The 23,813-nt window shown below is 37.2% G+C and overlaps 1 protein-coding gene across 1 annotated transcript; it reads right to left on the reverse strand.

The window, feature by feature from the left end:
• Positions 1 to 339: 339 nt before the first annotated feature.
• On the reverse strand, positions 340 to 23,218 carry LOC108574793 (dynein heavy chain 3, axonemal). Its single transcript, XM_017937437.1, has 10 exons — positions 23,124 to 23,218; positions 22,189 to 22,551; positions 21,907 to 22,117; positions 15,696 to 15,923; positions 11,802 to 15,626; positions 10,041 to 10,346; positions 4,268 to 9,307; positions 3,687 to 3,844; positions 2,013 to 2,781; positions 340 to 690 (listed from the first exon to the last, which is right to left on the reverse strand). The coding sequence occupies exons 1-10, from the start codon at positions 23,201 to 23,203 to the stop codon at positions 394 to 396; spliced, it is 11,277 nt and encodes a 3,758-aa protein (XP_017792926.1). The 5' UTR covers positions 23,204 to 23,218; the 3' UTR covers positions 340 to 393.
• Between the last annotated feature and the right edge of the window lie 595 nt (positions 23,219 to 23,813).

The raw sequence follows: 23,813 nt of genomic DNA on the forward strand, positions 1-23,813 counted from the left end.
AACAATTGTTGCACATGCTGCTGGCGAATTAATTATTCGGGTATTACTTTAACGAAATGGTAAGACAAACGAGATGTACATATTGGCAATGTCTGCCAAACACTCGATAGAAACAGTAATTATGAGGAGAGAGGAAGGAGGGTCATGATTGTATGACACCAGCACTAATTTATAATGGCGGCAAATCTTCAGTTGATATATAAGATCAAATGTCTGTGTCTTTCACAAATTGAACAATGTTTCTTTCAGTGGTCCTTTGAGTTGAATTCTATAATGCTCCTTTTATAATGTTTTATTAAAAACTTGGATACATAAGTATTTAGATTTAACACTGTTGCAGCAAATGTATATAAAAAGTAGATCGTACATAGCAAATAATATTTCTTTTACACATTAATCATCTAGTTGACACAAGGCAGCCACTCCCCTCCTGATCCAGTGATTTTCATCAACATGCGTTTTAAGCAAAATATACATTACAAAATTAGAAGAATGACCGGTGGTAGCCAAAACACCACGTCTTTCACTTGTCTTGTAAACGGGACAGTGATAGACGAATTCAATAACAAACTCAGCTTTTACACCGGGTTTAAGCCACATTACAGGGAGAAGATCAAACATTATCTTAGGTTTAGATTCATCGATCTCTTTTATCTCTCTGCTCCATCTTGCTCCTTCTAAAAAGAGACCCTAAAATTAAAAAAGAATATTTTTAGATAAATAATAACTGTTTCGAATGTATATGTACAATGTTCCCTGGATCAGTGTAAGATTCTCTGTCTCGCTTCTTCTCAGATTATCCCTAATCGAATAGCATTCATAAATATCAGCTCAAGAGGGTGATGACAACTCCTCTTACCCCTTAGACCAGTGCCATTCAGCAGGCCTTTAGACGGGCAGAACTGAGGGCAGAGTTGTGCCAATTGAATTTAATTACGTAATTGATTACACTGTACTTAAATTACATAATATTTCAACTACGATGTAATTTAATTTACATAATTCAATTATTTCAATTGCCAATTACTTTAACATCATTGTAATTGAAATACAATTTACTTGTAATTCAATGTAATCAAATTACAGTTCAAAGACTCTGAAGATGTGAGATAAATGTTAATTTTTACCTTTCCTGTCTATACGGCGTACCTTCCGTTAATGAGTTGCCAACATGAGATCTTAATGAGACGTATTACGTGATTGCCACTGTTCTTTCCTTTAACCCTTTGAACTCCAAATCTTTTTTTCAATAACTCCCTATTATTTTAAGAATTTTATTTGAAATGCACTTCAAAAGACGTTTGGTTGATAGGAACCAATTTAAACAATTTTTTTTACTAATTATATTGAAAATAGCATCAAGGGTCAGATTGTATGTGTGTACCTGTTTGCTCATCGAGGTAAAGAAAATATTGCAAAATATAATACATATTTAAACTGGCAATTTAAAAATTACTTCATTCATACCTGTGAATAAAACTGATGTCGAGTCGCACTCGACAAAGGAGTCCAAAGTGTTAATATTATACATTCATTTCATTTTTTAAATGTATGTCTGAATTTTGAAAAAAATATAACACAGAAGATTATTTCTATTCGGATAATATGAATTTATAAACAATACCATATCCATCACTGCTAATAATTTTTCCTGATTGCAATTTCCATGTGTTTCTCCATATTTTATTACCTCATACTTTCGTAATTCAATTACACCGTACCATGTAATTGTATTTCACTTACGATTACGAATAACATGGTAATTTAATTAAATAAAAAATCTAAATTATGAATTACAGTATAATTCAAATTAATGTAATTGAATTACTTTGTAATTATAATTTATGGAATAGTAATTCAATTGTAATTCTGCACAACTCTGGCTGAGGGCGAAGTTACGCGGGTTAGTAGTGATATGGAAAGCAAAGTGTGATCGAACCGAGAGCGGATTGATAATCTGTATCGAGCCTGACAGTAGATATCAGGAACATTGACACAATTAAAAGACTTACCTTTATGTAAACCCCATAGGATGGCACAGTATCTGCGTTCGTTTCAAACGAGGTTACTTCAAATTCAAAATCTAATTTATCAATGGGAATCTTATGCTTGCGAGCATAGTTCTGTAAAACGCCAGTAAGAAACGATTGCGTGAAATAGAATCCCGATATCCAAAAGACGGTTGGCGTATCATGGTCTATCCAGTCTTGGAAAAATTGCAGCCTGTCTAATAAGTCATTGACGTAACTTCCTAGCGGTTTCAAAGAAGGATACGACTTTTTACTCCAAGTAACAGGCACATTTCCAATACTCATTCTGAAGAAAACTTCTTCTAATTCAGAAGACATTAAAACCAATCCTTTAATGGCCTTTTGTACATCTGCTAAAGTTCTTTTAATGACAATAACTAGGTTATTAAACCTAATTAGTTCCTGACGAAGAACGGTATTCATGCTATTCATATAGAGTACTGGATATTTCTTAGAAACTTCTAAAGTATCAAACGGTGGCGGTACTTTGGATAAAATGTCGACGCATAAATTAAAAACCATTTCGTTGATATCTCCTTCAGCTCCTGCACCGGTCATTTGCACCTGGGTCAATAGAGTGCCCTTAAGTAACTGCGATGATTCCTGATTATCTTTTGTTATATTTGCATTCTCGTGTAAACCATAAACTTCAGGATATTGGCTCATTGGCAAGTTGCGAATATACTTTATACATCCTTCATAATCTGTACTTTCTGGTAGGCGGTATACACAACTTGGTGAAAAACAATACCTGTATTAAAAACGAATTTTCGATAAAAAATTAAGCCTAGTAATAAAAACTGTATTCAGAGATTTCGATAATGTTTAATAAATTACCGAACATGCCGCGTGTATCAGTATATCAAACGGATACAACTCAAAAAGTCTATACACTGGTGTTCGGTTAAATTTGAAAAAGGTCAGCTTATTCAAATTCTCGAGAACAGAGACTTGCGGTAAGGACCGAAGTCTAGTAGTGGTCGTAAATCACTACATCAGTTTTTACCACACCACGAATTTAGGCGTCCCTACTCAGGAACGTCGTCTGCGTTGTAATGAATAATCCAATGACGAAAATTTCAATTTCTCTAATTTTTATAAAAATGGTAGCAATGAATTGGCGAGGTTCTCCCGATGAAAATGAGTACAAACATGACGACAATCATATCACCTATACCAGTCATCAATTTAAATACCCCGGCTTTCGAAAACGAATTTTAAAGAGTGCTTTCAAAATTGATTACTGTTAAAACTAATCCAATTTACGTCGTGTTTCGACTCATTTTCATCGGAAGAACATTACCAATGCATTGGTACTATTTTCATAAAAATAGGATGCAAATGATAGAAATTGAAATTTTTGATATTGGATGATTCACTGCAACGCAGGTGGTATTCTTTCAAGTACCAACTATCGCTTACTCTCGCTGTATCTAACTTTCCTTCTTAATACGTTTAGGTTTGCTGAGCTCGAGGCACTGATAATAAATGATGTGAGGGAATAGCAAGGATGGGTTCATCAAATTTAACCGAGCATGGGTGTGTTACACACGCACGCGATAAAATATCTATCGTAATATCTTGCAAATATAAATTAACAACAGATTATTGGTATATTATATTTCTTGAACATCTGGATTTATTCAGCCAACTTACTGCGGGTTGGTAATAACTTCGTAATTGTAAAATTGCTGCAATAATGAATTCAACAAACGTCTATCCTTGTCATCGGTTACACGGCCGCCATAATTACATTCACCCGTTAAATAAAGAAGTGCATCAAAAGGTACTTCCTCATAATCGTTTAGAAAAAGCTGAAAAAAATAGCAATACTACATAAAAGGCAAAAAAAGAAATAAACATCTTATTTCATAACAATAAAATTTTCTTTAAAAATGTTTACAATACGTTATACATTCTGTGAACATTAATTTACTGGTTTAATTACGAATAAGATACCGTTTACACGTGCGATCCTCGGAAGGGAATGTTTTCGTTGCATGAATCTATTTTTAGTATTAATTTTCATGAACACTAGATAATAGATATTACTGTAAATAATGGAATTTTATCGTAAAAAATTAATTTTTGTTCACAATAATCGAAATAGATATTTAAATAGCATGGTAGTTACGCTATTCGCCATTTCATATATTCTTTGCGTTAGTTGTAGTGTTTCGACAAAGATCGACGAGAATCACAAGCATATATTTGTTAATGTATCATATAAATCTTACCTGTAACTGTAAAATGCTAATGCGTAGATCTGATTCGTTGAATTCATACGGAATATTCCAACCCAATGGCCCGAAATTACGCCTTTCTTGAACAACTGCATGAAAAAAGCACAAAGCGAAAAGGAGGTTTCTCCATTCCATGATTTTAACACAGTTATTAAAGAATTTCACATCTGATATCGGATCAGTTAGGTAACTTCTCAGTAAATTATTCTTCAAGCTTTTCGGTGGTTCATTGGTCATTTTAACTCCGTTTTGCAGAATAGAAACTGGGAAATCCTTAGATGGATAACTGGTTAGCCATAATCGAAACTTCAGGTGCGTATTCTCTGGTATGATAACTTCGCTGCAAATTCTGTCTAACTCTTTCATCCAAGAAATTGCCAAATGACAATTTTGAAGAACCACCCATTCTCCGCTTTTTATCCCTTTATCTATCATATTTGCTGCTATCGGACCTTGGCCTTGCCCTAACGATATAGTCATGAGATTCTCTTTCGATACTCCGTAATCGTCTGAAAATCTGATTAATCCTGCCATTGGATCAGATCCAGGGGAGAGAATAAAAATAAGTGGAGTAATGTTATTAGAATCATTGTAACATGCTTGAAGATCAAATGGCGGAGGCTCTACGAACGATTGTCCCATGTTATATATAACGAACATTCGCACAGCAGCAACAAGTTTATCTGGTCTGACGCATTTAAGTATCACCAATTTTCTTAGGCTTTCGCTCTCATTTTCAAATGGCTGTGGAAAAGGTTCCTCTTGTGGATTAGTCAGGTCATAGTAAGCTTTCCACTGTGACGTTTGTTTCTCGAAGGATCCTCTGAATTTCTCAAGCACAGACAAATTCGTAGCTTGAACCACCGCGTTCCAAGATTTATCAGTTAGCCACGATGGGTCTGGATTAGGGTAAGGATTATCCAGAGCCACGTCACCTGTTAATAAAAATGACCAAAGATTTTCGTCCACTTCTTCAGCAGCGCGTTCTAAACCGATGCACAAGACAAAGGAGAATATCAATTTGTCTTTTTCGAATAGAGAGCGGCACACGTTCCTGTAAATACTGGCTGTGAAGTACGTGTTCAAGTTGTTTATTCGGTTCGTTAAATTTTCACTCGGTTCACTGCTAGCTATGGACATTTCGTAAAGATGAATGAACCACGGTAAGGAATATTGATACATGGGATCAATGTTCGCCAGGTCGGAAATACAAAAGAAAAGCATCGAACCATGCGCCGAGACAGGTTTATATCCGTTACGAGCATTGTCAATTTCTATTGCTGTTTTAACAGCTATCTCCTGCTTAGCTTCGATATCTTCCGACAATACTTTCGAAGTGGATAATATCGTAATAGCCGTTTCATCTTCCAGAATGTTGCCCTCCGAAGCAGATAAAACTTGTAAAATTTTATCCTCCAGCTCCTGCAGCATTCTTTTATTATTCGCGCCTTCCACTATTAATTGATTCTTACGCTCCTCAAGAACGGGTAGCTCTTTAGCAACAGCGATACCTAGCAACTGATCCTCAAGGCCTTGAGGGGTAATCATGAAGTTTAAAAGTGTCACTTTCACCACTATTTCCGGTAGATAATGCGGATTTCTCAGACGTGTCGTAACATAAAATCGAAAATCGGTATTATACTCGATAACGTTGTCCCCGAATTTCATGTATAAAACACCACGTTCTTTGTAAATATTTTTAAGGAGCACAGGCTCCAGTATCGCGTCCATCTCCTCTAAGATATTCTCAAGTAAAACAGGGCTTCCGAGTTGTATAGAAGTTTCCACCACTTTCACGTAATTTGGATCGGTGAACTTGATCACCACTAAATTATTTTCTTTCTCCATATTTTTAATCCACTTATTCGCTGTATTTTGTGGATCGATCATGAGCGGCCATCGATCCGCGTTTTTCACAATTATGCCGTTTTCCACTGAAAAATTGTCCGCCGGTAAACCATGAATGATCCATGCTCGAATTTCCACTTGCCTCCCTAAAATATCGATCAGATTGAACATTTTCCTACATGGAATCGCCAGTTTCAAACAGGACGCGTGCCATTCCGCGATCAACTTGTTCCTGTACTCAACGGTGAAAGCACCGAAATAAGCAACTATACCCGAAGACAATAAAACGTCTCCGATAACGTTATTGAGACTCGCGCCCAATGTAGTGGCTGTTTCATGCCATCTATTCTTTTCACCGCTTAAACCACCCAGCAGCTTTTCAGCTCTTTCCAATTTCTTCTTGCAATAATCAATCTGATCCTCGAGCTCCTTTTTCACCCTCATGCATTCCGCAAATTCGTCGTTCAACGATTGCAACTTCTGAGTAACTTCTTGAAGAAGGGCTCTTTTAGCGTTTAACGCTTCCATTTGTTTTGCAAGGGCAGCCTCAGCTTCCGCGAGCATCGCCTGTTTCGGAGCGACGACTTTGATCACTCGATCGTACACTTCGAGAGCACGTACCCATTTACAAAGACCCTCGCAGGCAGTGGAAACCTTCTTGATAGCTTCAGGTTGGAAGCTTCTATCGTTGATGAATTTTTCGCGAATTCTTTTCATATATGCTGCCGGTATGTTGTCTTTGTCGAAATTCTTCAAACTCTCCAGAAATTTCATATCACCGAGCAACCTTATAGAAGCTGGCCAATAATCTTCTACAGCCTGGCCGGTTGCTGGATCCTGAACTTTCTCAGGTTTCACACCCTTCAACACGCAAACAGCTTCCATTACCAGCTTCACACCGGCCGGTGGACTTTTCATTGATCGAACGATGCTGATGTCGGCGGGTTTCAAAGTGTCCAACGCAGCCAAGGCAGCTTCTAACGCGGGTGTAGCTTCGGCTAAGTCGCTTTCGCAATCATCTTTTATAGCTTGTGCAGCAGCAGCTGCCTCGTTTGCTAGGGCCTCTTCGGCACCCACAATCTCTTTCCTTGCTTCGATATTGATCGTGTCTTGTTCTATCCTAACCATAAGTTTGTTACTTAATTCAGATTGCGCCAACAGTTTTGGCTGCAGGGCTTGCAGCTCTTCTTTCATCACCGCAATTTGCCCGGCTGCAAAATCCAACTTTTCTAATCCCTTTTCGTAACGCATCTGTTGCGCAGTAATTTCTTCAATTTTCTGCTTGTACAACTTGCAGAATGACTTGATAAGCTCCAAGAAACTCGTCGGAGTTATGTAGTATTTTCTACCTTGCGTGTTATAATAATCTTCACTGGCTACAGCGATACTTGTATGGAATTGCTTCGAAATACGAACACACTTCTCTCGCAAATCCGCCGAGATGTTCACATTTTGCAACGACATCCTCGCTACACTTTCCAGAGCATCCTCAGGCCAAACGGTGTACCAATCGATGGTGCAGCAGTTTATCAAGGAAGGGAACATTCTTAAACGGTTTCGAAATTTGTCACCTATAGGAGACATCGCTAGAACCCAATGAAGACTTTTTATTATCCTCTTCAGGTACACGTTGTAAAGAATCATAGGGGAAGTCTCAGCTTTCCTTCCGCCGGTGCTGTACATCACGTTCATCATTTTATCCAAGATTTCAGCTTTCTCCTCGCTGTTGTACAAATTCGGCACGTCGGCAGTATTTAAAACCATGTTTATATCTTCGACGAACGATTCATTTTTTATTTGATGATCGCCGAAGAGAAAAACGGTCGGCTTTCCGTCGCATCCTACGCGTAACAACAAGTTTTTCAGGTCTTCTCGCCATTCCGAAGAACCGTAAGACGTGGTAATTTCAATTTGATACATCATATATTCGCACATGCTAGTTGCTAACTTGGTACAAGAACTTCTACCCGATCCACCTATTCCTATTAGAAGAGCATGGCCATTTTCTTGCTGCAATATTCGCGAAACACGAGATATATGTTCAACGGCATATCTGAATAAAACCAAAGACATTGGTGTCTTTGAAAGCATATTGTATTCGGTTAGATAGTAATCCATTTTCTCTTGCAAATCATCGAAATCAATTACTTCGTCGTATACCTTCGGATCAGCGTCAGGCTCGATATAAGTACCAAAGTAGAGATCACGTATATGAGAACTTTTTATTTCTCTCTCTTCTTCTTTCAACAATCTGACAAGCACCTTCTCCACCGGTTGTCGTAACTGATCGTAACAAGTATGTGAAACCATGTCGAACAATGTTTCTCGATCGCTCTCATCCACCAGTCTATCGTGAAAAACTCTATACACCTCGTGAATCCAAAGTCTAATCAATTTATCTGGATCCTTCATTCTAGAAGCCGGTACTAAAAGTATACCCTTGATAACTCGGCTAAAATCGCGTAAATTGAAAGTATAATGACTTTTCGCCGGAATAGGTAGAAAAGTTTTTATCGCGCCAAGAAATATGTCCATGGTAGCATTTACGATCATCTTTCCCAGTCTTGACACTTCTGTAGCGAATCCTTTAGCGAAGTGCGTGTCGAGGATCGAAGTGAAAATTTTCGTCATTGTCGCTTCTTCAAAAAAGTCGATGCCAATTACGTGCATGTGCCTAGTTAATCTAGTCGTGACTACATTTGAACCACCTCCGGGTGGTAGCATAGCACAAATTAGAAAAATATCCACTAGATTTAATACCGTTGTGTCTTTCAAATCGAACCAGTGTCCATGGTCTACCCATTGACGAATCAGTTCTATCGGAGGTTGTGCCCCGTATATTTCTTTCTGCGGCATACTCAGATCGTCCACAAATAATAAACATTTCTTTCCCATTGGTGGACCGTATACACCTTTTCTCCTGCGATCTACCTTCGACATTATGATTTCTTGAGTTTGAGCAGCAGTGGTACGTGCACTGAAGTTTACAACATTCTCCGTGTACTGGTCCCTCGGTAGAAATTGCACGTAATTCAAAACAATCTCAGACTTGCCGGTACCAGTTGGACCAACAAATAAAATAGGTATCGCTTTGTGAAGAAGATTTGTCATAAAAAAATACTGAATCACTACTTCAGTTGTCGGTACAATTAATTCATTGGACTTCATATCCGGTAATAAGGACATCTAAAATATAAACATGCGAATTGGGCTTGAATTATTGTTAAATTTACAGTGCTCAAAGTGTTACAGTAAAAATTGACGAATTATTCATTCGAAAAATTACGCTCCGCTGAAAAACTAGTGTTAAATAAGAATGATCCTACTTCAAGAAGATTTTCATAACAATTGTGAAAGGTCGAAAGTAAATGTGTTTACTTACACATATCAAATTGTATATGAGAATTCTAACTGGCTGATAATGTTTTATGTTAATCAATGGTAATTTCTATGTCAAGTAGCATCTAAGTAGTATATTTCCTGCTGCTTCTAACTTTTTCAAATCTAAAAATCTTAATGAACGTCGAAAGTTACTGTCACTCGCAAGTAAGCAACAAAAAATTACGGAACAGTCACGTGACTTCAAAATATACTATAAGTAAAAATTATGCAAAAAAAAAAAATGAGTGACAATAACAATGTTAATTTTTAACTCAATGTGACATTAAGTTTACGAAATATTCTTTTATGTGTGTGTATGTGTACTCTATGTATATAAGTAAAATTATTTTACGACTCATAATTGGTGTATGGCTTCAAAAACTATCAATACACAACCCTCGAAGTAATGTAGTCGATTTGTTTGACAATTACAGATTTTAAAGTGAATGTTACTTTAGAACGTACAGGTACATACACGTCATACAGAAAGGTAAGAAAAAATATCTTGAAATGGTCTTTCTTTTCGTTCGTTAATTACCTGTAACGTTGTGTCCATCCACGGTATCCAACATCCATTATTTCTTTTATCGTATATCCAATCGTACACTGTCCCTTTATCAGGAAAAAGTTGTTGCTTCGTCAACTTAAATCCTTTCGGTTTGGGATTTTCATCCACATCCCCGAGCAATAATTTTCTTAAATAAACATCAATAGTTTTTCTACTGTCGCTTACTAATGTTGAACACATTCCCCAAATAATGCTAAATAACAAAGTACACTGAAGCCAAACTGTGCTAACTTGTGTTTCTTCATCCAGCATTGTTGTGAAAAGTCTTGTAAAAGACTAAAATTATTAAGCATAATAACATGTATTAAATCGTGATTTCATCGTAAATATCTTTTCACATGAAGCTTGCTTTGTCGATGCAATACTACTACTTAGTATTGTCGATATAATAACATTGGATCTTCGAGAAAAGTTAATTAAACGGGCAACAGTTTCAGAAATGAAAGAGTTATATCGCGAGGAAAGCAAGCACTGGTGCAAAAATTAATAATCTCATTAGAGATAATATCGTAGAACTGCGTTTAATTTATTCGAAATTATTTTTTGTATTTGTATTTCCATAAATATTAGTCACCTAAAATCAGAACTTAAAAGATTTTCGTTGCTTAAAAAGGGAAATACAGTAGACTTAATACTAATCACTTTTAAAAGCACCCAGGAAAATTGTCGTATATATATGTATGTATATACATATATGTATAAATTAACAAAAATTTGGTATAAATAATTATAATGCAGAGTGTGTAACGTAAACCAACGGCAGTCGCTGGAGTTGTGGTGGGAGGACTCCTCGCGTCCTCCTCCCACTGCGCCACACTCGAGCGAGACCATCTCAGTCGCATAGTGGGGGAACCTCGGGAGGGGAAATTTGCTCGTGAGCAAGAAGTTAAGCGCCTCTGCTATATTCGTTACAAGTAACGGAAATATTTTAGATTCTAATCTTAGGTGATTCACCCTGGACAATATACAATGTATATATTCCATTCAATGGGAGAGGACAATAAATTTGAAAGGAAATGCGGTCATTGTCATCGATTTTTTTCCTCGTCAGGAACAATTAGCAAAATGACTATAAATGTGGAATGAACTCACAGAACTTCCAGGCAGCGATGTGCAACCTATAAGTTTTATTTTTGTTTGTTTAGACTGTGGGTACAGATCTGTGAGTGATAGTACATTATTTTCCTGGACAATATTCGCTATTGTGTAAATATACAAATTCCAGAAGTGTTTCAGCGATATCATGGTAAACTTTTTTTTCCCCATGTTCCCGAAATAGCTCCATCTTTTTGAGAAGCTTATTTTACAGTGGAAAGTTCAAGCAATCTAATGGTATTTTTTTCAGATTGTTCTATGCGTGGGAACAGCGTCAAATCAGCAGTTGAAAATTTAACAGCGATTATTGTTATGTTTGCTGATAATAAATAAAGTTTTATGTACACATTCTAAAAAAGCGTTTCTTTATCTTTAAAATGAGCCTAAGAGGAATGCATTATCTTTCAACGAAGTGGAAATATTGCGGTTTAAGTGCTGACATGTTGGCTGATTTCGTCTAATTTTCCAAAACCGTTCGAGATAGGAAGCTAAAGTTTTACACGCTTTAGTTTCTCAAGGGTATCGACAAATCTTGTGAGTTTGAAAAAAATCGATGTCTATGGTCGCTATTCTGTGCGATTTAACGTGGAATGGCTCATACGCAATGTATAATACAATACATACGCATCCACTTACCAAAAACATATGAAGTTCTGGAACTTCTATGAATGTTTTGCAATAATGTTTTATGAAAAAGAAAATCGGCTCTATTAGCCATTCGATGAGTTCTACAATCAGCTCATATTGCTCGACGAGCAGTTTATTTTTAAGATATTTCTTGTAGGAGTCGAATAATGCATTCCAACCGAGCTGAGATGGTTCCATGTAAATCATTCCGCATCTGCTGACAGTAGCCGGTGAAGCATGTTCTAAATCAGCTGGCTCAAACATCATATTCATTTTGTTCGACATTTGAATAATTTCTCCTGACATCAAACAAAGTTTCTTATTATCGTCAAGTACAGTGTTCATACTTTCGATCCAAACTGCATCAACTGGCCCATCAAAAACGATCCATTTTCGATCTATAGAGAAAGACTGTGCAAACTCCCGAAAAATATTGGCCAAAACACCGTCGCTCCATTCGTGCGATACCGGATCGAAACTGCCATACAGTTGATCCAAAGTAATAGCTTTTGGGTTAATTATCTTGTAAACTGTTTGAAATTCTCTCATAGCAGCACGTCTTTTACCAGCCAAGTCGCCCAAAGCTTCGGCTAAACTTTGATACGCTTGGGTTTTCCCACTTAACGTATTGCCTACAACCATTAAGCCATGCCGCACCAGTATCATCTCGTAAATTTGAATGATCTTCTCCAAATACCAATGTGTAGCTTGGAGGTTCCGTTTTTCTAAAATAATCTTCAGTAAATCTATCAGATCGCCGCGATCCGGTTGTGGTAAACTGATACCAGGGAAAAGGTCGGTGTAAATTCCATTAAACAATGGAATATCTTGGGCCAAGAATTTCGGAAGATTCACGTCGATAATTGCTCGAAGAACTAAAATAAACTCGTTTTGCATCGGATATTTCAATTTTAAGTTTCCAGCAGCTGTGAGCACAGTCTTCACGGCTCGCATACCATAATCGTAATGGTTCTGAGAGCTCAACTGCTCGGAGCACAATTTGTACGTATGAACTATTTTCTCCGCAAGATTCTTAGCGTCTATAAAACCGAACGAGTACAATGTAATTTCACCTATCATGGCATAATCTGGCACCATCATTGCCACCGTACGGAAACGAACTTTTAAATTATCAGGAAGCTCCTGGCGTCCAGCGTAACCAGGATTCATTGTTATGATAACGTAACAAGTAGGATTTAACTTTATTTCCGTGCCTTCGAACATGAATTTTTCCATTTGCAAGCTTATGGCCATTTGAATGGACAAGATTTGCTGGGCAATTACCGAAAGTACTTCCAATTCTATCCTGTTAAATTCATCGAAACAGGCCCATGCTCCGGATTGCGCAAGTCCCTTGAAAAATTTGCCCATCGCTTTATAATCAAGCCCATCGGAACAGTTAAAAACCACACACTGCTTAGCAACGGCCTTCGCAAGATCTTTGGCTGTTTCTGTTTTACCAGTTCCGGCAGGTCCCTCCGGTGATCCTCCGAGATTTAATTTTAACGCGCTCATCAGAGTTCTGTAACATCGATCGGTCAATGGCGTTATTACGAGTCTTAATGTATTTCCAAGGTACTCGAAAGCATACGCCACGCTAGTCGTAATAATTGTCACAATGATTTTATCGTCCAACCAATAATACTTCAGTTGTGATATCCAATTAAAATCCATAACGTTATCAACTTGTTTGTCGACAAGCATACGTACTACATCTCGTGCATGAACATCTATCACGATCAAAGCATTTATAGTGATTCTTTCACCCGGATCTAGTTTACCCCTTACCAGAGTAACAGTTTGTTCGATTTGATTGTTGCATTTCTGCAAATAATCCCCGGTAGACTTATCTTCGAACGATTCACAAACTTCACTGGTCCAATGTACTTGACTGCAACAGATAACAATTTGACCAGGCCAAGAAAATATCCACGATTCTCGAGGATTATTAAAATACGCCACGATGCTTTCCTCGGCAATGTCCCGGAGAGACACTACCATAAGTTGTTCCACTTGGGACAACCATCTTTCGACCATACCTTTCGCATCGGCCGGATAAATTTTCCCACTGAGAGGAACGTATTCTTCTTCGTCCGATAGCATTCCAATAATTTCTTCGTCTCTGGTGAATCGTAACTTATTAATACCTTCGAAACATTTCTTCAAGTGAGGCTGCACCCTCTGGGGATCTTTCGTTTCGGACAGTATCTCCAATAGTTCGTCATTTGACAAGAAGAAAAATCTTGGAAAAAACAAACGTTTCTTCTCCAGATAATCGTTCAAACCTTTCTGTATTTCTTCCAACAACGTGTTACACAGTGTTAGCTCTTGCAACATATTCAACATGGCCGTGGCATCGAGTACGCGGCTATGTTTAACTGCGTACGACATGACGTTACGCCAAATTTTATCCATCCTTCGAAAATTCTTCGCTTCTGTTGGCATTTGACGCATGATATCTTCACTGCTGAATATCGGTTCCAAGTACATCCACGTTGCTTGACAGAGTAACCACTGATCGATAATATCCTGCATTAACATTAATTTATTCTCCCAAGCTTGCATTTCGTGTTCGAAGGCCTTTATAAAAGGGGAACTCCTCATGGTCTGAGCTTTCAAGATGTGATCATCCAGCAATAATTGAATATCATCTACGGCAGTTAAAATATAAACACCAGTTTCGCGGTACGGCGTATATTTAAATTCGATATCCGACCATTCCTCCTTCATCTTTGTCAAATTTTGCTGGAGTGCGTGTTCTTTAATGGCAGCGGACGATATTTCTTCGAGTTTGCTTATATGAACTAATAATCCCAGTTCTACCATGTCTGAAAGATTACTCGTATCTGTTGGCATTACGTGTACATTTACCGCTTGGCTAATTTGCTCCCAATGTCGGTTTTCTAATCCAGGAGTACATATCATTTGCAACAATGGAATAAATTGTTTGAATTTCTCTACCTTTCCACGAACTATCTCGGCAATTCTTCGTGCGCCAGGAATGTCAGTAATTACACGTGATAATTTGTATAACGTTCGCCATATATTGTCGGTCTCGTCTTTAATTTCCTCGGCGTCGAGACCCAAAAATGGCCCGTTGTACCACCTGTCGTAATTTTTATGAAAATCTAATACGGTATGCCAAAGAGTGTCAAGTGTACCGACTGTCGCAGACATCGTAGGCACTGCTAAATATGGGCTTAATTCCATATCTAATAGAGTCTCTTCTTCGTTTATCTCCTCAACTTCTTTCCTGATATCCTCCATCCCTTTAGCAAGATGTTCTATTTCTTCAGTCGCATTCTCCATTTCGTCCATAGTTAACACAGGCGGATCCTTTTTCGTAAATTGAGCAATTGCCAACTGCATGTTTTGTATTTTCTGTTCAAAATTGTCCCTTCTTAAACGTAACACTTCTTCGAGATATTCTTTTCTCATGTTCAATCTGGTGTTCGCCAAATCCATAACGCTCTCCATTTCCTTTGGCCATGTTATGGTGCGAGAATTCAACTGAATGTCATCGTCGGTGTGTGGTTGATAATCAAACAGAAATAAAATCAATTCTATAGAACGTGCCAATCTTCTTTTCAGGTTAAACATCGTCGAGTCCCGACTTTCGCACAGGTAATTGTATAACTCAACAACATTCTGCGTTTTTTCCGGCATTTTTGATATAGTTTCTGCTATTTTATCAAAATTCGAACACAAATCCCGATTATTGGATCGTAACTCGTTCGCAAAGAAATCACAAAGTTCAGTGCGAAGGTCGTAAAGAATTTGCCTTATGGTATCATTTACAATTGTACAGTCGATTTCTATCATGTTAAGGGGAATCTAAAATAAAATACACAGAAACTTGATACACCGTTACAAAATATATCTTTGTTAGTTCTACACGTTTACCTTGCTGCGAAACATAAAAATCTCTTTCCTAAGATCGTCGTAACCTCTTATCTTCAGTTCAAATTCACGTAGAAATGGCATTGGTTCGATCATAAAAAAATTGTCCAAATTTCGTTTAGCTTGGCCATCTATAATGTACAACAAATCCTGGTAACATTTTAAGTAAATTTCTGGACCCGTAACATGAACACTGACAACATCTAGCACATCGTTGATTATCTTTAGAACCTGTAACATTTATTTAATAAATGTGAAGCTAAATAAAAGTAAAATTCCTAAAATACGTAATGGACTACGATACAATATTATAAACTTATATATTTTTCCTGAAAGCATTCAAGAGAAGGGCGAATTTGATTTGCAAAAGGGTGAATTTGGAGTGCAAAACCTGTATATCTGCGTATGCTACCAAGAATCAGGATTAGGTGATACATATATCCCGCTTGCCCCTGTGCCGTCCCGCTAGCATTCTTTCCAACTCTACAGAGTAATAGTGATCACCTGGCCCACGAGTCAGAACTATGCTTCAAAGATAGGTATCTTTGGGAGGTATATACTCCATTTACGACTGTCGACGTCATTTGCTCCGACTACTGCTCTCGGCTCTGCTCGGAGCAACCCGAAACAGCTGCCTGAGCGGCTTTGGAATAGAAGATATAAAATAACGGAAAGCACGTAGACGATAGAAGAAAAAATTTGACGATATATAAAAATACAGAATTTATTCAACAGTTTATAGCCCACACAGTAGAAAATACTTTTTGTTGCCAGTCTTTTTAAATACATTACATTGCATACAACGCGTGCAGAAGTACGTATGACAGTTACTGTTGAGCGTTTATTATCCGCGTAACCTGCAACTACTCGACTATCATAAGCCGAGACAAGAGTGTAACTTGCCAAGGTTAGGTTGCACGCAGATTTTTTGGTATACAATTCGATATCGACTCCTGAATGTGAACAGCTAACGCTTGATATATCGGTATCCCGCTCAGACACATCTCCTCTCTTTTCTTTAGTTAAATTCGCTGAAGTCACCTCCCCACTTAAGCCCCGACTGCGGACGCTTATGTGTGCACTACTGTACCTGACAACAGACAGGAACCAGGATTTTTGGACAGCCGGAACCACCTGGAGGACAAACTTTCACATCACGCACCCCCATTGATACCTCTCCGCAAGAGAAAAAAAAAAGACGCACTCACCTACGTACATCAAACAGTCGCTGACCAATCACAGCACAACACAATTTAAGTTAAGGAAAACCACAGAGCGAACAGACAAATCTCGTTGATAACTTGAACCACGCACATACACAGAATGCATAACGCATAGAACTCATCAAGAAGTCAAACATGCAACATAAAGAACTCATTAAGAATTCGAATTGAAAAATACAGTCGTGTAAAGTTGTATGTACTATAGTCGTGCAAATATATTTACATTAGATCACAATTCTGGTACTCTTTTAATCAGTGAGTTCTTTCGACATTCATTTATCATGAGAGCATGACTTGACAAAATTCAATCATACTCATGTCACAATTACAATTCGTATATATGTTAATTAATATAACAATGACGATATACAGAATGTTCCGGAAATCGTGGTGTAACCGAAAAGGAGGTAATTCATCGCGTAAAACTAAGTCGAAAGTACAGAATAAAATTTTTTCGTATAGGGCTCGGTTTTCGAGAAAATTGAGTTTGAATATTCATTAAGTACGTGTGCACTTAACACGATAAGCGCTATGTCAGTTACCGGTGACTGACACTATTCTTTTCGTTCGGGTCGCGTCAGTTGACTGACGATATACAATTTAAAAAATTATATTCTTCTATTGATAAATTTTAAATAATTTGAAGATCATAAAAGAATGTACCTAAATATTACTTGTAACCAAAAAAAAATTTTAACGAGTATTATTAAAACACATGCAGTCTTATCGCAACCTCCGGCCACCAACATATCGGTGAAATCGGATATCGCGGGCTAAACGGAAAGGAAGACAAAACAGGCTTTGTCGCTTAACGTGTTAACCAATATTCAAATTCGATTTTCTCGAAAACGGAGCCCTATACGAAAAAATTCTTTTCTATATTTTCCACTTATTTTTACATGAGGAATCACCTCCTCGGTTGTACCACGATTTCCGGAACACTCTGTATACAAACATAACAAACGTAACAATTGTAGCTGTTAAATACATTAGCAGATGTAACAGGTACACTGGGTGAAGGAAGCGATCGAACCTACATCGGCACAATCTTATACATTGCTTGCTACTGATGGAGTACCATCAATGGTGGGCCGAAATGTAGGTTTTATGGACCGTACGTTTTATGAACGTACGAATGTAAACATATAGGCATTTTGTTAACAACATAATAATAATGCTTATACTACCACTACTACTAATAGTAAAAATGTAAAGTACTACAACACTAAAATATCATATGAAGATAACATGATTATGGTAGTGTAAAATACTGTAAGAAAAATAATCGGTATATTATGATATAATTTTAGCGGCGTCGACATTAATTGCATGCACTGCTGTTTCTATTGCCGTTTCAGTTGCCTTTTACATTCAATCAGTTGCACTATGTCGGGTACAAATGCTTCGCACATATTTAATACTACTGCACATTTCGTATTATAATCACCTAAGGAATTTCTATTCACTGATTTTGTTCGTTTTAAAACAGAAAACAACTGTTCACACGAATATGTCGAACCAAACATGGCTAAAATTCTTGCAGCACTTCTGTGCAAACGCGGATACTTCTCCTGTGGCAGAACTTTGTAGAATTCTAATATGTTTCTTGTTTGTTCAAAATACAGCTTCAATGCTCTGTCGCATCTTAAATCGATAAATTCTAGCTGTAAGTCAGCGGGGACAGTCTCAAGATCTACCAAAAATGGTGAGGAAATTATGCTGAAATCGGTCTCCAATGATGCTAGATCTTCAAAACGGTTCGAAAATTCTTCATACAGGCTTCTGAGTATATTTACATAGCATTCGTGATTACTGTCGCTGGTAGATAGAGATCTTAACTTAGGAAAGTGATCCGTATTGCCAGATTCTAAACGTGTTATCCAAAACTTAAGTTTCATCTTAAAGGACCGAATTGTATCGAATAAATCTATAACTGTTTTGTGCTTACCTTGTAAAGTGGTATTCAGAGTGTTTAAATGATCAATAATGTCTGATAAAAAAGCTAAATCTTTCGTCCAATTGTTATCGTCTAATTCTGGCACTGAATGTCCCGCCTTATCCATAAATATCCGTATTTCCTCACGAAGATGGAAAAATTTATCTACTGCTTTTCCACGGCTGAACCAACGCAGTTCCGTATGATACGATAGTTCGCCGTATTCGTTATCTAGTTCCACTAAAAATGTTCTAAATTGTTTTCGCTTTAATCCGTGATTTTGAATAAAATTTATCGTACGTGCTACAACCGACATAACTGCCTCTAGTCGACCGCTTCTTGCGCATAAATTTTCTTTATGAAGTACACAGTGCACTGCAATTACTGTATGAGGAATTGTTAGATTTTGAACTTTTTTTTGGAGGCGGCCTAGAAAACCAACATTTCGGCCCACCATTGATGGTGCTCCATCAGTAGCAATTGATACGAGATTATGCCAATGTAGGTCATTATGTTCGACCGCCTCCTCCACGCATGAAAGAATATCATCCCCTGTAGCAGTAGTTTTCATGTCGCAGAAGTCTAACAATTCCTCGATAACATTCATTGATAAGTCGACGCCGCGAATAAAAATAGCTATTTGTGGTATACCTGTTACATCTGTACTTTCATGTATCGCGAGTGAATAAGCAATAAAATTGCGCGCTGCCGCAGCTAGTTGCTCCTTGACGTTATTCGCCATTTCTTGTATCCGTCTGCCCACTGTGGCTCGTGAAAGGCTGAGCGCCTCAAATTTCGGCACTTCGATGGGACAAAGTTGTTCAACGCTTGATAGTATACAAGTCTTGATGAATTCGCCATCAGAGAATGGCTTCGATGCCCTCCCTATGTGTAAAGCTATTTTATAGCTGGGTATAAGAGCACCTTCGTTGTTTAGTGCTTCCTCTTCCTTTAAAGAGAGTAATCATTTAACAGCCTGCTTCGTACTATCCGGAAATAACTTATTTATTTACTACCGAAATTAAAACAACTTACTTCGTGAAGTAAATATTCCCGCTCAGCATCTTCCAAAAACTTCCTTTTCATTCTTTGGACTTCTTCTTTCCGCTGATCACTGGTCAACGATAGATGATGCATCTCGTGATAGCTTTTATAATGTCTTTGTAAGTTAAATTTCTTCATTTGGTTTAGTTGTTTACGGCATATTAAACACACCACTGCACCATAATGTTCAGTGAAGAAATAATTTTCTTCCCACGACTCCTTGAAATACATAGCTGAGTTTGTGACTTGACGTTTCGACGAAGATGGAGTATCCATAATGATGTTGAAAAAGGAACGCACGTAAGAAAGATGTAATGTCAGAGGACGAAAACAACTGACAAATTTTTTAATTTTATGCACCCAGAAAGATGCAGAAAAGGCGGGGTTAACTGAAGACGTTTTTTCATTGGTCACGGAATATCGGAAATATTATATTTCAGGCTATTAGCTTCGCGGGGATGAGAAAAAGTCTGGACGTAGCAAACAGATATACAAATACAAATATATATCTTGCAATTGTATACAGAACTTTACTTGAAAATACAGCTAATATTTAAATTCTTTCATAGGTTTCATATTTTGAAACGCCTCATGAATACACCAACACATGTCACTACACTTTAATGAGTACCGATGTCACTTGCACACAACACTGCCCGAAAACAACGCGGGTGGTCATGCCTGAAAAAAGTCTGCTTAACCTCGACGGTACGAGGTGGCTGAACGTTGACCGGGCCTCGTTCTATTTCGATTCTTGTTCGCCCACTACGACGGGGCTGGGCGCTGACAGTATGTAGCGTATCCTATGTATATCCTGCATCAACAATCTCTAAGAAACAACAATCCTTGCTGACTATTACGAAACTCTGCGTTCGAACGCCAACGATCTGCTACCGCGCTGATAGACTATTAACCGAGAATTATCGAACACTACTATCTCATTCGCGCGGCCGATGGGAGTTGCCGACAGCAACTATACGAATATTACCGAGCGCTACCGACCATCACCCTCGCGGGCGTCGGAAATCTTTGACCACACTAGACGAGCATTACCGAACGCTCCCGAACATCTCATTTCAAAGACCAACGGGAATAACTGACTGTAATTGGACGAACGCTGCCGAACGCTGCCGAACGCTGCCGAACGCTGCCGAACGCTGCCGAACGCTGACGAACGCTCCCGATCATTTTTCCCGCGTCAACAGGAAGTACCGACCGTTCCCGATCGCCTTGTTCACAAGCCGAACATGGTCTATCAACTGTAATCTGACTACATATTTACAAGCATCGTCCAATCGGCCCAAACTTTAACGCGACAGGATTGTATATAGAATTGTAAATAGTAGCAAGTAAGATCACGTATTGAATTATAGACCTAAGTAGGAATAAATAGAATAATAGCAACATTCACACGAAGAATTCGCATCACAAGAGGTTGCTAAAGGTGTAAGATCATTTAAATGCTATATAGCCGGACCGATCTCAAAGTTACTCCATGTGAAACGGTTTGACAAACTCGAGCACGAAGTGATATTTGAACAGTAGGCCACGCCGACTCGAGTAAGTAACAATCCTGTGGTGTTCTCCTTTCGGATGATTTGCTAAGACTGACTCTTATAGAGTTTTAGGCACTACCGGGCCCCGGTCTTGAAGCCCTTTGGAAACTCACATTTTATGACACGTACAATTAGCTGTTGAGGTCATAGAAGAAATTCAAGGAAAAAAGAAACTATTTCTTAAAGGGATATTTTTCAACGTTAATAACTAAAAAACGAAAGATCAAACGCAATTTTTTTATTCTTGATTTTCGTCTTATTTCGACTTTTAGAATCACCCCTTAAATTTCCTCCCAGCAGTAGCCGAACGCCCTCTGTATACGTACAAGTGAACAAGACAATTCAGTACTTACGATTTAATTAATAAAAATATATGACGTTTAATTTGTATCGTCATTAATTGGAATGCTTAACAGTAACTTAATCAAATATAAAAATTTATGAATCTTTGTTACCGATTCTTCGTATCGTGACACAGAAAGCAAAAACTCCTGTTTCTCCAGTTCAGCAAATAAAATAGTCTCAATTGTTGGAATTACTTTTCCAACTTTAATAATTTTATCAAAACACTGCGAGATTATTGAACGTACTTCCAATATACTCGGTTTGCAATGTAAATTTACTGTACCAATTTCTGGTTCCACAGTTACACTTATAAAAGGAGTTCTAAAATGTAACTATAATCAACATTATATGCGTGGAACGTAGAGGTAAATTTAATATAACAAATTACTTACTTGAAAAACAGTAAATCCTTATAATCACTCTCAAAATAATTCCCTTCGCTGTATTCCATAAAAAAATCTCTAATATGATTCAGCGTTTTCATGATCATTATTCGTAATTGTTTAGATAAGAGAGTATTTACACTTCTAAAGTATTTCTCGATCAATACTGTAGATGCATTATAATGTTTTTGAATAAAGCATGACCAAGCGTACTTTTTCTCTAAAAAAAGTTCAGCAACATCGGCCAACCAATGTTTAACAAGCAAATTCGTAGCCTTATTACATAGTGAATTTATTTTAGGTTCTAATTCAAAGGCTGAAATAGGAATCTTTCCTACATCTTCAATCTTAATTATCATCATGTCTTGATATCTGAAAATTAAACCGTTACAATGTGCATTGATTTTCAGATTTCATGCATTTCCGTAAATCTTATCAGTTAATGAATAGCCAATTCTCAACTCAACGATAGAATCGAATAGTGCAATCATAATCATATATATCGACGATTATATTTCGAGACGATAGGATAACGTGAGCTTCGAACTGGTTAACGAACCCAGCGAAGCCTTTCAAAGTTGCAAATGTTCAATGGACTGTATTAGGAATGTATAATCTATGTTACATCCGTGGTAAATAAGAATGTATATTTTAGTTATAAATATTCAACAAAATATATAAGTATTGTAGGGGTTTTAGACGACTAACTGGGTATGTATTTGGTAACAGTTGGTAGAAAATTCAAAAGGTGATTCTACCAAGTCCAAAAATTTGCATAATATACAAGATGCCCCGAAAGAAAGATGATACGGGAGTAAAAAATATCATGTCATCATAGTGTCGAAAATGCACATTTAATTCGATAAGCATTATAACTAATTTTAAATATGACCAGCATGTTCCCTTGAAAAGATGAACCCATAAATTTAATTTGTAAGACTTACTTAAGAAAATATAAATCTTGAATATTTCTCAATATTTCGTTTCCAATAAATAAATTATACTGCATAAAATGATTTGCCATCAGTTTAGATTGATGCCATGGAATAGGTGCCCGTATGATTAAAATTGGATACTCTTCACGTGGCCTTATGAGAAACTGTCTATAGGTGTCAATAATTTCTAATTCTAATTCCATTAACCGTTCATCAAAGCTGCAATTCGACATTATTGAAATGAAAATTATTATTACATACAAAACAAAAAAGAATATAAAAATTGTATAAAACTTCACAACTATACTTGAATACTTTTCGCAATCTCGCAGGAATACGTTTTTTTGCTTTCTCGAGGTAAGAATTATCATAATAATCTATATTACTATGACTTATAAAATAATTTTTCAAGTATAATGGTTTATGATGATCTTTTTGACTAAGATAGTATGTTTGTTTTTTTTTAGCTTCTTTTAATATCGCATCTATTTGCTCTTCTATTGACTTTGGAATTTCTGCTTCGTTTGTCTGAAGCACCTGCAAATAAGTATAACTCTATATGATATATACGTAGATGTTATCAATAAGTTTAAGTAAATATTAGAAACTTTTATTGCATAATGAAGTATACAAGAAACAATTCCTTGTCCACGGAAATTCACTTTAGAAATCAATCCTCAGTACAGTAAATTCTCTACA

This window comes from Habropoda laboriosa, unplaced genomic scaffold, assembly GCF_001263275.1.
Source record: "Habropoda laboriosa isolate 0110345459 unplaced genomic scaffold, ASM126327v1 scaffold11, whole genome shotgun sequence".
Taxonomy (NCBI): domain Eukaryota; kingdom Metazoa; phylum Arthropoda; class Insecta; order Hymenoptera; family Apidae; genus Habropoda; species Habropoda laboriosa.